General features: G+C 43.2%; 2 protein-coding genes across 3 annotated transcripts; both read left to right on the top strand.

Annotated features, from left to right (window-relative positions):
- The first annotated feature begins 243 nt into the window (after nt 1-243).
- LOC132874867 (cyclin-dependent kinase 12-like) lies at nt 244-5,304 on the top strand. Of its 2 annotated transcripts, XM_060911329.1 has the most exons (7): nt 244-306; nt 1,334-1,444; nt 1,594-1,650; nt 1,744-1,812; nt 2,069-2,230; nt 4,059-4,115; nt 4,526-5,304. In XM_060911329.1, the coding sequence occupies exons 1-7, from the start codon at nt 288-290 to the stop codon at nt 4,606-4,608; spliced, it is 558 nt and encodes a 185-aa protein (XP_060767312.1). In that variant the 5' UTR covers nt 244-287; the 3' UTR covers nt 4,609-5,304. The 2 variants fall into 2 exon arrangements, with proteins under 2 accessions (XP_060767312.1, XP_060767313.1); XM_060911330.1 differs by lacking the exon at nt 4,059-4,115.
- A 1,324-nt stretch (nt 5,305-6,628) lies between these two features.
- LOC132874866 (THAP domain-containing protein 1 A-like) lies at nt 6,629-10,928 on the top strand. Its single transcript, XM_060911327.1, has 2 exons — nt 6,629-9,060; nt 9,340-10,928. The coding sequence occupies exons 1-2, from the start codon at nt 8,853-8,855 to the stop codon at nt 10,083-10,085; spliced, it is 954 nt and encodes a 317-aa protein (XP_060767310.1). The 5' UTR covers nt 6,629-8,852; the 3' UTR covers nt 10,086-10,928.
- Nucleotides 10,929-12,082: the final 1,154 nt, after the last annotated feature.

Here is a 12,082-nt window from a genome sequence, read left to right as displayed (position 1 = left end):
ACACACACACCTCAGGACTGTGCACCTTACACACAACACACACACCTCAGGACTGTGCACCTTACACCCTTTACACCCCCCCTCTACATGCTGTTTGCACTGTTATTGGAGATGCTTTAATCTCATTGTACATGTGTATAGTGACAATAAAGGCATTCTATTCTATTCTATGTAAATCTTATCAAAAACCTATGGAATGACATGAAGAGGGCTGTGTCCAGAAGATCCCCTCGCTATCTGATAGAGCTGGAACATTTCTGTAAGGAAGGGTGGAATAAAATTACCAAATGAAGATGAGTGAAGCTGGTAGAGTCTTACATATAAAACTTATGTTACTGATGTACAAAGTGTGTATACTTATGCAACCACGTTATTGTATGTTTTAGGATTTTCCTTTTTTTTCAGAAAAGGTTTAAATTTGCTTTTTGCCTGAATGTTATTGGTTGCTAGCCTGGGCCCACCCATCCTAAGTGTGACGCAACACAAGGGCCTGTTGCGAGCTTAGTCTTGCAAGGCAAGCTATCTCCTAGGTGGTGTTTACATTAGACCGTATCAGCGGATCATCAGATTAACGTTTTTAAAACGATTCGCGTGCACACAGCAATGCCAATACACGATTCGCGTGCACACAGCAACGCCAATACACGGATACGCTCGGCTCCGCAGGCATCCTGCGCTCCAAATCACTCTGCCCTGAACAGCAAGTGCCCTCTGGAGGGTGCGCACTCCGGCCCTGCGCAGCTCACAGAGTGCGCGAGTGAAGCGCACGAGCAGTGATTCGGGACAAATAGCAGGAAGTGAAGTTCGCGCCGTTTTTCAGCAGTCGTGTCACATGACCAACGTGGCATGACCAACGCCAGCGAATCAGGAAGGTGGATGTCACAGTGACGTTGTCCAATGACGACGTCAGCTATAGCTCAGCACTGCGTTTCCTCGTTCCTCAATGTTTACACAGCACCGGATCAGATACGTACTGGGTTGAATACGTGGGCCCTGGTGGATTCAAACTGTTCCGCCTGTGGAGTCGTTTCCCGGTGTTTTAATGTGCATGGACAGTGCATCCGTGACGAAAACGATACGGATACAGTCTAATGTAAACACTACCCTTGTCTGGCTAACGCGACTTCAAAGCTCAGGCCCTTGTGTTGCTTCACCTTAATCCTTATCACCACATTTGACACAGGCCTTCTGCATATCTTCCTTTGTTTATTTTTTATGTTGCATTTGGACAAAAGTGTCAGTTAAGTATAATGTCATACCATTGCATTAAGTGTAATCATAGCATTGTATCATCTCACTAAACACGCCTTTTCATTTCCAATCTATTCAACAGAGTTTACCAGTCAGGCACCACAGGTCCCAACCACCACCACCCTGCCTCTACCACCACCACCACAACTCCCACCTCTACCACCACTACCGCAGCGCCCACCCAGCCATGAAGGTAAATGGGTCAATGTCATTTATTGTGCTCTGATATCAGGTGGTACAACCACTGCTAATGCTCATAAATTAATTAGTAATTGGTAATTAATGTACTGCAATGAAGATGCTTCTTAGATAACCATTTAAGTCTTGATCTCTTTCAAACAGTGTACAGTCAATCACACAGAACCCCTTCAGTCACCAGGACCAGTACTTACCCTGCAGGTAATATTGGCCACTGTGTACTTAGTACCATGATTTGGTCTTCTAATTACCATGAATACTTGTATATCATGTGTCTTTTCACTCTGTTTGCAGTGTTGTCCAACCAAGCAGCCAGTCCCCCGTTGGAAACCTCACATCTTTTTCTGACATCCAGCCATGGAGGTATACACATAATACATTGGCTATTGAAAGTCTACACCCCTGTTCAAATGCCAGGTGTTCATGATGTAAAAAAAAATGACAAAAAGAAACTATTTAACGTCATGACAACCTGGCACTTGAACAGGGGTATGTAAACTCATATGTGTACTTTATAAGTTGCTTTGGGTTTGGACAAAAGTTGCAGTAATAATCAATAATAATCATTGCCGTAATAATCTCACTAAACACGCCTTTTCATTTCCAATCTGTTCAACAGAGTTTACCAGTCAGGCACCACAGCTCCCCACCACCACCACCCTGCCTCTACCACCACCATCACCTCTACCACCACTACCACAGCTTCCAACGATTTCGCCTCTGCCAGCACCACCACAGCTTCCATCGAAGTCACCTCTTTTTCGAACATCCAGCCATGGAGGTAAATACATAATACAGTGCCTATTGAAAATGTACACACCCCTGTTCAAATGCCAGGTGTTCATGATGTAAAAAAATGACAAAAAAGACAAACTATTTTATGTCATGAAAACCTGGCATTTGAACAGGGGTATGTAAACTTATCATACCCACTGTACACTGCGTTCCAAATTATTATGCAAATGACATTTTTCACTGGTTTTCCTAAATAAATAACTAAATGACAAGTCATCATAATTTTCAAGTCATCAACCGTTAGAGTACAAAGCAAATATTTTTGAACGAACCTTCCAATGATAACAGTATTTTTTTTAAAAATTGAAAAACTGAAAATGCACTGTTCCAAATTATTATGCAAAGCAGAGTTTCAAAAGATGTTGTTCTTGTAAAGAACTGAAAATGGCCATTTATGAAATTTGAAGCATTAGCAGGTGATAATTACTGGAATCAAAACCTAGTTCAATCAAAAAATCTTACAGTTCAAGTTGCATTACTGGATGTGTAGCTGATTCAGAGCGCACACAGGTTTGTGCAGATAAAGGCACATTAAGAAAGGTTCTTCCAGATAAATACATCAGAACAAGAGAGTAAATGATAAAATACTATTACAAAGCAACAAACAAGTCACTTTTGAAGCTGCTGGTAGCTCTGGAGTCTAAGAAACACCAAGGTGTAGATATGCAGTTATGTATAAACCTTCTATTTGGTCATCCTTAACCAATGCTCACAAGCAGAAACGACTCCAGTAGGCCTAGAAATACATAAAGACTACTTTTCAAACAGTCTTGTTCACTGTTGAGTGTCCTTGCACTGTTGAGTGCCCTGGATGCTCCAGGTAGATGGTTGGTGAATGACCACCATGTCCTAATAAGGCTACTACATCAGCAAAGAGGAGACAGAGCCATGATTTGGGCTGGAATCATGGGGAGACACCTGGATGCCTCCTTTAGGGTACCCAAATGTGTGAAAATGATGTTTGGGAAGTATGTTGAGTTTAAGACTGACTACTGACCACTTTATATCGTCTTCATGTATGGGCATGGCAGTGCACCATCTCATGCTGTTAAGAATACCTATGCACTCATGCATGTGGTTTTCTTGTATTTCTAGGTTGTTTCTGCTTGTGAGCATTAGTTAAGGTGGGCCAAATAGAAGGTTTCTTCATAACATCTTCTTGGTGTTTGTGGGACTCCAGAGCTACCAGCAGCTTCAAATTTGAACTGTTTCACCTTTTTCCTGCTTTGTAATATATTTTAGCATATATTCTCTTAATCGAATGGATTTATCGGACAGAAACCTTTCTTAATGCGCCTTAATCTGCACAATTATGTGTGTGCTGTGAATCAGCTACAAATCCAGTAATGGAACTAGAACTGTAAGATGTTTTTGAGTAATTATCACCTGCTGATGCTTCCAATTTCACAAATGGCCATTTTTAGTTCTTTACAAGAACAAAATCTTTTAAAACTCTGCTTTGCATAATAATTTGGAACAGTGCATTTTCAATTTTTTCAGTTTTTCAATTTTTAAAAAAAATACAGTTATCATTGGAAGGTTCGTTCAAAAACATTTGCTTTGTACTCTAACGGTTGATGACTTGAAAATTATGATGACTTGTCATTTAGTTATTTATTTTGGAAAACCAGTGAAAAATGTCATTTGCATAATAATTTGGAACGCAGTGTATGTTACTTTGTTCATTTTCTAGTTTATAAGTTGCTTTGGACAAAAGTATCAGTTAAGTATAATGCCATAACATTGCATTCAGTGTAATCATAGCATTGCACCATCTCACTATTTACTAACCACATTTCCAATCTGTTCAACAGAGTTTACCAGTCAGGCACAGCATCATCCATCAAATCAGCAAATCAGCATCCAGCAAGGTAGAACTGAATTATCATTCATCTGGCACCAATATTAAAGGAGAAGCAGACTAACCCCTTAACATACAGCCCCTGTTATAAATTAGCTGAATAGCTGTTACCAGAATGGCAATGACCAAGTCGTAATGTATTACTAAAGGCCCTATGCACTGTCATAGTGGTACTATGGCAGTAAAGTTTTTCTCAGTGGCCATTACAGCGTCCTTTTGGTGGAATGGCGTGTGTTAAGGGGCTACGAAAGTTTTGTTTGTTTTTGTTTTGAGAAGGACACCATACATTCATCCTTGATTATGTCAATTTCAGTAACACAGATGTTGATGTTGTTTGAAAGCTGTGTAAATGGAAACTAAGTATCTGAATTACTACATCTATACTTATACCATTTCTAATCTGTTGTCTTTGATTCATAGATTTTTGCAGACTTGTTCTGCAGCACCTCCGGACGATTGAGGAGGAGATTAAGGAGGTTAAAGGCGTCACGCAGTGGCGATAAAAGTCGCATTATTCTGCACCAGAATGCTTTCGAGATTCGAAATAAATTGACCGTCGATTTTTCAAAAGCTTCCCACGGTTGTAATCGGTCCTTATTTGATCATGCCCATCACTTGAAATTTTCCGCGTTCGCAGCGCCCCCTCTCGGTCAATGGAACAGCTGCGTGACGTCATACCAGTAACCACTCGGTGCAGTTGCAATGACGGACACACCAGAAAATAGGAGCGATGCTGAGGAAATTAGCTTTGATTTTACCGATACAGAAGAAGAAAATGGCCCACAAGTAGAGATTTTGACAGCTGAATGTCCTGGTGGTATCCAGCCTTACAGATTTGAACCTGAGCGCTCATCTTCAGAAGAAAATGAGGACAGTTCTGACGACGACAGAAACGAATACGAGAATGAAGAAGACCGGCGACTTGAAGACTTGTTTTGGTTGGTTTCTCTGACTAAATCACTACTTGTGTGTATTTTTAAAGACCATTTTCACTTGAATTAGAATGCTGTGTGATTAATCTATGATTATGTGTAATACTGATAGCTGTAGGGGTGAAAGTATAGCTAGAAAGATTGAATTCTAGCAACTTGACAGCTTGCGATCTCGCGAAATGCAGTGGGCCTTCTGATACAGTAGACCCCTTGATATTCCAGTTTTCATCATTTTCCTTTTATTGCGGTTGATTTTAACTTGATATTCAGTATGTTATAGGCTGGGAGTATTGAGCTTTGTATTGTATTGTTTAGTAAACGTACAATCGTCAGTAATAAGTGATAATTATTAGTTAAAGGCAGCTCTGTGGCATAAATCTTTCAATTAATCTTCTGTCATCCATTTGCTAAAATTATGTGCCACGTGTTATCAAGACAACACTTCATGTGACAAAGAAAGATATGACAAATACATAAATGTATGAAAATCATTTTGTACAATTAATGATTGATACATAGAAACACTTAAAACATGTGTGTGGCAGCGGGGGCGTGGTCAAGCGCCGGTCTGTGACAGGAGGGCGGAGCCAGGGAAGGTGAGTGGCAGAATCATTACACCTGACGGTAATTAACCTGTGTTTTGTGTGTTTTCCCAGTCACCGCGCCCTATTTAAGGAGGCAGAGCAGAGAAGAGCTCATCCCAGGACAAGAACACAGTGTGTGTTTCACTATCAGATTAAAACTGGCGGTTATACTGAAAAGTCTGGCAATAAAAAGCCTATTTGCATCTGAAGCGTTGTCCTGCCATCCTCTGTGCTCCACCCACACTTCAGAGAGCTCTACAGTGGTGCCAAAACCCGGGACAAGGTGGAGCACCAACCTCGCAGCTCCATGGAATCCTCCCCGTTCGTTCGCGGACCTGGTCCACGCCCTCGCCACGGCTCAGCAAAGCCAGCACCAGGCGCTCGTCACGATGGCCGATGGAGCAGCGCGCGGCGCGCCTCCTCCCCCTCCTGATGGGAGAGGCGCAGCTGGCCGCGCTATAACTCCCCGCCGGCTGGCCTACGCGGACCTTCGCCGGGCCATCCTCCAGCGCGCGGAAGCGCTGGCGCTGTTCTGGCGTGCGCCCCGCGCGCTGGAGGACGGCCCGGCGACCTGCTCGAACAATGTGAGAAACGCCTCGGGGTCGTACTGCGGGCCCATCTTGGTCACGGTGAGGGGAGACGGGCCCGCGGCCGGGGCGCTGGTGGACCCCGCCGACGCGAGGAGATGCCGGAACGCCTCGCGATCCTCCTGCTGGGCCAGCACCAGGGCTTCGAAGCGCCGCTCTTGCTCCTTTCGGAGCGTGACGAGCGCCTGGTGCTGGCTTTGCTGAGCCGTGGCGAGGGCGTGGACCAGGTCCGCGAACGAACGGGGAGGATTCCATGGGGCTGCGAGGTTGGTGCTCCACCTTGTCCCGGGTTTTGGCACCACTGTAGAGCTCTCTGAAGTGTGGGTGGAGCACAGAGGATGGCAGGACAACGCTTCAGATGCAAATAGGCTTTTTATTGCCAGACTTTTCAGTATAACCGCCAGTTTTAATCTGATAGTGAAACACACACGCACTGTGTTCTTGTCCAGGGATGAGCTCTTCTCTGCTCTGCCTCCTTAAATAGGGCGCGGTTACTGGGAAAACACAAAACACAGGTTAATTACCGTCAGGTGTAATGATTCTGCCACTCACCTTCCCTGGCTCCGCCCTCCTGTCACAGACCGGCGCTTGACCACGCCCCCGCTGCCACAATGTGTTTTAAAAAAAATTATTTTTTTCTATCAATACCTAGCCATGACCTTGAAATCAGATCCATTGATAACAGTCACAAATAGCGTTCAGTGTTCGTTGTTACAGCCAAACACAATACACCGATTAGGCATTTTGTATCACAGAATATTGATACATCATTTCATAGTGTTTTGAGTGTTCAAAACTATCCACAAACTGAATAAATCCACAAAATCCGCAATGTAAACAACTCTGGTAAACGCACGCTATAGAGAAAACATGGGGACAGGCCAGCATCACCCAAGGGAGGTTACTGGTATGACGTCACACATAAGTTGACCTAGTTAACGGCTGGCTGCCTAAATTTGGCTGTGCGCGTCAACTTTAAATGCTTGTAGCGGGCGCATCGTGTCACTGAGATCGCGGGAAACCGAGGGGCTTGAATAACCCACCAAACCCGACATTTTGACACATGATATAGCCTGATTGCTGAAATTACCGCACGACGCCTTTAAATAAGAGCTGAGCCAAGAGAGGGCCGTTCCCTTAACTCCCACAACATTTTCTAGTCTATCCAGAAGAATGGAATGATCAATGGTATCAAATGCTGCACTAAGGTCAAGCAACACAAGCAGATAAGACCCAATTAGCAACTCCAGGAAATGAACTGAAGCGTACCTGATTTCAAATTGTGATAAGTGGGCTCGTGAGGAGAGCAGGCAGGTGACAGGTGCAGCAGGTGACAGGTGCAGCAGCACAGCCCAAAACTCACAAAAATGGCAGGCAAAATCATAGTCCAAAAACGTTATCCAAGTTGGGGAACAGAGCGTGAGCATGAATGTGAATTAAACAAAACTTACGGCGAGTATTTATCCACATTGAGTGATTCTCTTTGATGTGTTTATATAGAGTGGCTGATAGCAAACATGTAGCAGGTGTGCTAACGCAGTGCAGGGAGAACAGGGAAAAGCACGGAGCGGAGCGCAAAGGCACAGGTCAGGATTTGGAAGTTCCAGGCTGGATCATGACAGTTAGCACTAAGATCAAGCAACACAAGCAGCGAGACACAGCCCTGATCAGACGCCAACAGTAGGTCATTTATAGCCTGGGCCCGCCCATCCTAAGTGTGACGCAACACGAGGACCTGTTGCGAACTTAGTCTGGCAAGGCAAGCTATCTACAGCTTTTCCAAGCTCCCGAAAAATCGGGAGCCAATCAACTTTGAGCATCTCCAACGGCCCTGGGTAAAGGCGTGTTCAAGGCACTGACGTAGTAGAACTGCGACCGGAAGCCATAGATTGTTTACAGAATCTATGCCGGAAGCGCTTCATTCACGAATGCTGTATTGAAAGCATTCAACGGGAAGTTCTCATTGAAAACGGAGCAAAGAGCATCCCTGGAGGTATTTATTGAAAGGAAGGACGTTTTCGCCTTGCTTCCGACCGGCTTCGGTAAGAGTTTAATAATAGGATGTCTATGGTTTAATCTACCAGTTAGTCACATACGTCAGAGGAAAGAGTGATGTGATTGGTTTAAGCTTCGTCACAGCCTTTTCTGGCTTTGACCGGTAGCAAACTGAGGCATTTCAGGGAGGGGGGTCAACCACACGCTTTGGGAAACGGTTGGGCTTAGTAGCTTTGCCAGACCAAATGCTCGCAGAGCTTTGAAGTCGCGTTAGCCAGACTAGGTCATTTACTACTTTAACCAGAGCTGTCTCTGTGCTATGATGAGGTCTAAATCCTGACTGGTACATTTCATGGATGTTATTCCTATGTAAATATGAGCATAACTGCTGTGCCACAGCTTTTTCAAGGATCTTGGAGACAAAGGGGAGGTTTGATATTGGCCGATAATTGGACAGCTGTTCCTATATACATTATAGCCTTTATGCACACTGTACATGCACACTTATGGAGCACTTGCATGTGACGTCACATCCGCTCCAGATTGTAGACAGACTCCATCTTGTCGGTAAAACGCCATATTTCCGCCGTCTTACCGAGACTGACTTTCGTTATTTTTCGCCAAAATCTTCAAATATTACCGTGCCACAATGCCGGAGAGTTGTATGGCATATAAATGCCACAACAGGAGAGGTCAGAAATCGGGAAGAAAGTTTCATAGGCTGCCATGGGACCCTGACAGGCGTGCAAAATGGATTGCTGCTATCAGCCGGGCCGATCCAAACAACAAGAACAAGGCATGGGTACCGACTGGAAAGAACGATCACTGGCGCCTGTGCAGTGACCATTTCATCTCAGGTTCGCCATGTATTTATTTCAGTATATCCATGTGGTTATTTGCAGCATAAGTTTATGACTTGCTCTAATAAAAAAATTCCGGGAAGTGGGAACCTGAGAAAAGGGTTGGGGCGGGGGGGTGGATTGGGTCTTTAGTGGTGTGACATTCTATGTAGTCTCTAGATGTATAATAATTTTATACTTTTAGGGGTCACATGTAGAGATAGATAACTTCATAAGTATCAAATCATAAATTCGTCTTGCTCAATTGCCACTAGTCAGTATATTTCTGTCTTTCAGGGAAGAAGGGCAATGACCCGACCTCTCCAGATTATGCACCGTCCATTTTTGCTCACACTTCCACTCCACTGAAGAGAAAACGAAAGAGAGAAATGGAAACGTACACAAGACGTGAGCAATCAAAGAAGCAACGTCGTGATCAGTGCGCAAAGGCACCGGCTGCCAGTGCTCTTCTTAAGTTGTCTGAGCAAGTTATTTCCACAACACTGGCACCAGATTCTGTGAATGTGATGGGGGATGACCAGGATAATCCCGCAACAATGACAGCAGATGAGTGTCAAAACACGGAGTGCATTGAGCTCAAACAGTCGTTTGAACAATTATCTTCATCATTTGATAAACTCAAAGCCCACTCAGAAATGCTTGAAACTGACTGTCAGGCACTTAGAAATGAAAATTCAATCCTCAAAGATAAAATTAAATCTCTCTCTCTACTTGAAGCCGACTTCAAGGATGATGATGACAAGGTGAAGATGTTAACCGGGGTTCAGTCCTTTACAGCATTGATGACCTTGTTCTACATTATTCAGGATCATTTAAAGGCAAATTCCGCCCTGTCACCATTTAAGCAATTTATATTGACTCTTTTACGGTTGCGATTAAACTTATCATTTACATTCTTAGCTTACTACTTTGGTGTACATGTTATGACTGTGTCTCAGATATTTCACCACTGTATCAATTTAATGTACACAAGATTAGCACCATCTTTAGTTTTCTGGCCAGATAGGGAGGAACTTAGATGAACATTGCCGTACGTTTTTCGGAGAAGTAGATTTAACAAGTGTACATGTATAATAGATTGTTTTGAAATGTTCACAGAAAAACCTCGTAGCCTCCTAGCCAGTGCACAGTCATATTCATCTTATAAATCTCATCAAACTATAAAATATTTAATAGGCATAACACCACAAGGTGTCATTTCCTTTATATCAAAAGGATGGGGTGGGAGAACTAGTGACAAACATATTACAGAAAATTCAGGACTCTTAAACAAACTTGAGCCAGGTGATCTGATCTTAGCTGACAGGGGCTTTGATGTTGGGGACACGATTGGATTGTATCAAGCTAAATTGAAAATCCCTGCATTTACGCGCGGCAAAAAACAGCTAGACCCTCTTGACATTGAAAACACCAGAGGACTAGCTGCTGTCAGAATAAATGTTGAAAGGGTGATAGGAACTGTTAGACAGAAATTTACAATCCTTCAAAGTACCCTTCCTACACAACTTCAAGATGTTGAACCAGGTTATGATGTAACAAATCTTGATAAAATTGTACAAGTTTGTTGTGCACTTACAAATGTCTCAGAGTGTGTGGTTCCATTTGAGTGACATGTATCATGATGGTTTCTTTGTATGTGTTTGACAGTATTGTATGTTGTGATCATAAATGATGATAAACATGTGATCAGTGCTTTTTGGTTATAGTACATGTCAGGTTACAAATTCAAATCACATAATGTGTTTGTGAATTGTTATTGTTGACAACTGGTTATTATGTAGTCAAATGTGATGACTTAATCTTACAACCTTTGTTCTTTGTTGATTGTCAATTGCACATTATATCTACTTGTAACGGGCGGCACGGTGGTGTAGTGGTTAGCGCTGTTGCCTCACAGCAAGAAGGTCCTGGGTTCGAGCCCCAGGGCCGGCGAGGGCCTTTCTGTGTGGAGTTTGCATGTTCTCCGTGTGGGTTTCCCCCAAAGACATGCAGGTTAGGTTGACTGGTGACTCTAAATTGACCGTGAGTGTGAATGGTTGTCTGTGTCTATGTGTCAGCCCTGTGATGACCTGGCGACTTGCCCAGGGTGAACCCCGCCTTTTGCCCGTAGTCAGCTGGGATAGGCTCCAGCTTGCCTGCGACCCTGTAGAAGGATAAAGCGGCTAGAGATAATGAGATGAGATCTACTTGTAACCCATTTATTGGAATTAATAAATTAATGACAGTTAGTAACTCAACTTTTATTTCACAGAAAAAATATGCACAAGACACTTGCAAATATTTAAGGCACTTCAAATATTACACACAACTATCACAACACACAAATGCAAATTTGTATAATACTAGTACGTAGTTGACATGTGGCAAAATGCAGAGGTGGAAAAACTGGATTGACAAAGTAAAAGTCCTGCTTAGGTTTTCCTTCTGCCTGTGCTCTCAACACAGGTGATTTCACCAATTAGCTCATCAACCTGGCTTAGGGGATGTGGTAATTAGGATCAGCTGGTTCATTGAATTGGCTGGAGCAAAAATGTGGCAGGGTTTTTACTTTCTGCACCCGGGTTTTTCCACCTCTGGCAAAATGATTATACAAGATCTCGCAAATCAAGGCATGCCACTAATAGTAATGTAAAAAAAAAACAAGTATCAATATTATGATATAACAGTTTAACAGCATTACAAAACAAATGCAACAAGAGTAAATAAAACACAGTTTAAACTGACAGTAACTGTCAGGCTGAGTACACCACTTATTTCGGCCTAAATGGCTTTCTCACTTGGCCTGTTTTTTTGCATCCCTTTTGTTTTTGTTCATAGTTGTACAACATGATGGGCATATGTCATTTTTTGGAATCCTTTTCAACTTTAAGCATGTCTGGTGGAACTTCTTCATTGAACAGAAACCTGACTCACATTCCAACATCGTGCCACACTGCTGCTCCTTGCAGTAGCACCAAAGCTTGCCTGTGCTTGTACACGCAGTTGGGATAGGAGCCAAAATACTTTTTGAAACAAGTTC

The sequence above is a fragment of the Neoarius graeffei genome, chromosome 27 (genome assembly GCF_027579695.1).
Source record: "Neoarius graeffei isolate fNeoGra1 chromosome 27, fNeoGra1.pri, whole genome shotgun sequence".
Classification (NCBI taxonomy): Eukaryota; Metazoa; Chordata; class Actinopteri; order Siluriformes; family Ariidae; genus Neoarius; species Neoarius graeffei.
Note: the sequence above shows the minus strand (reverse complement) of the source record. Positions and strands in the feature narration are given on the sequence as shown.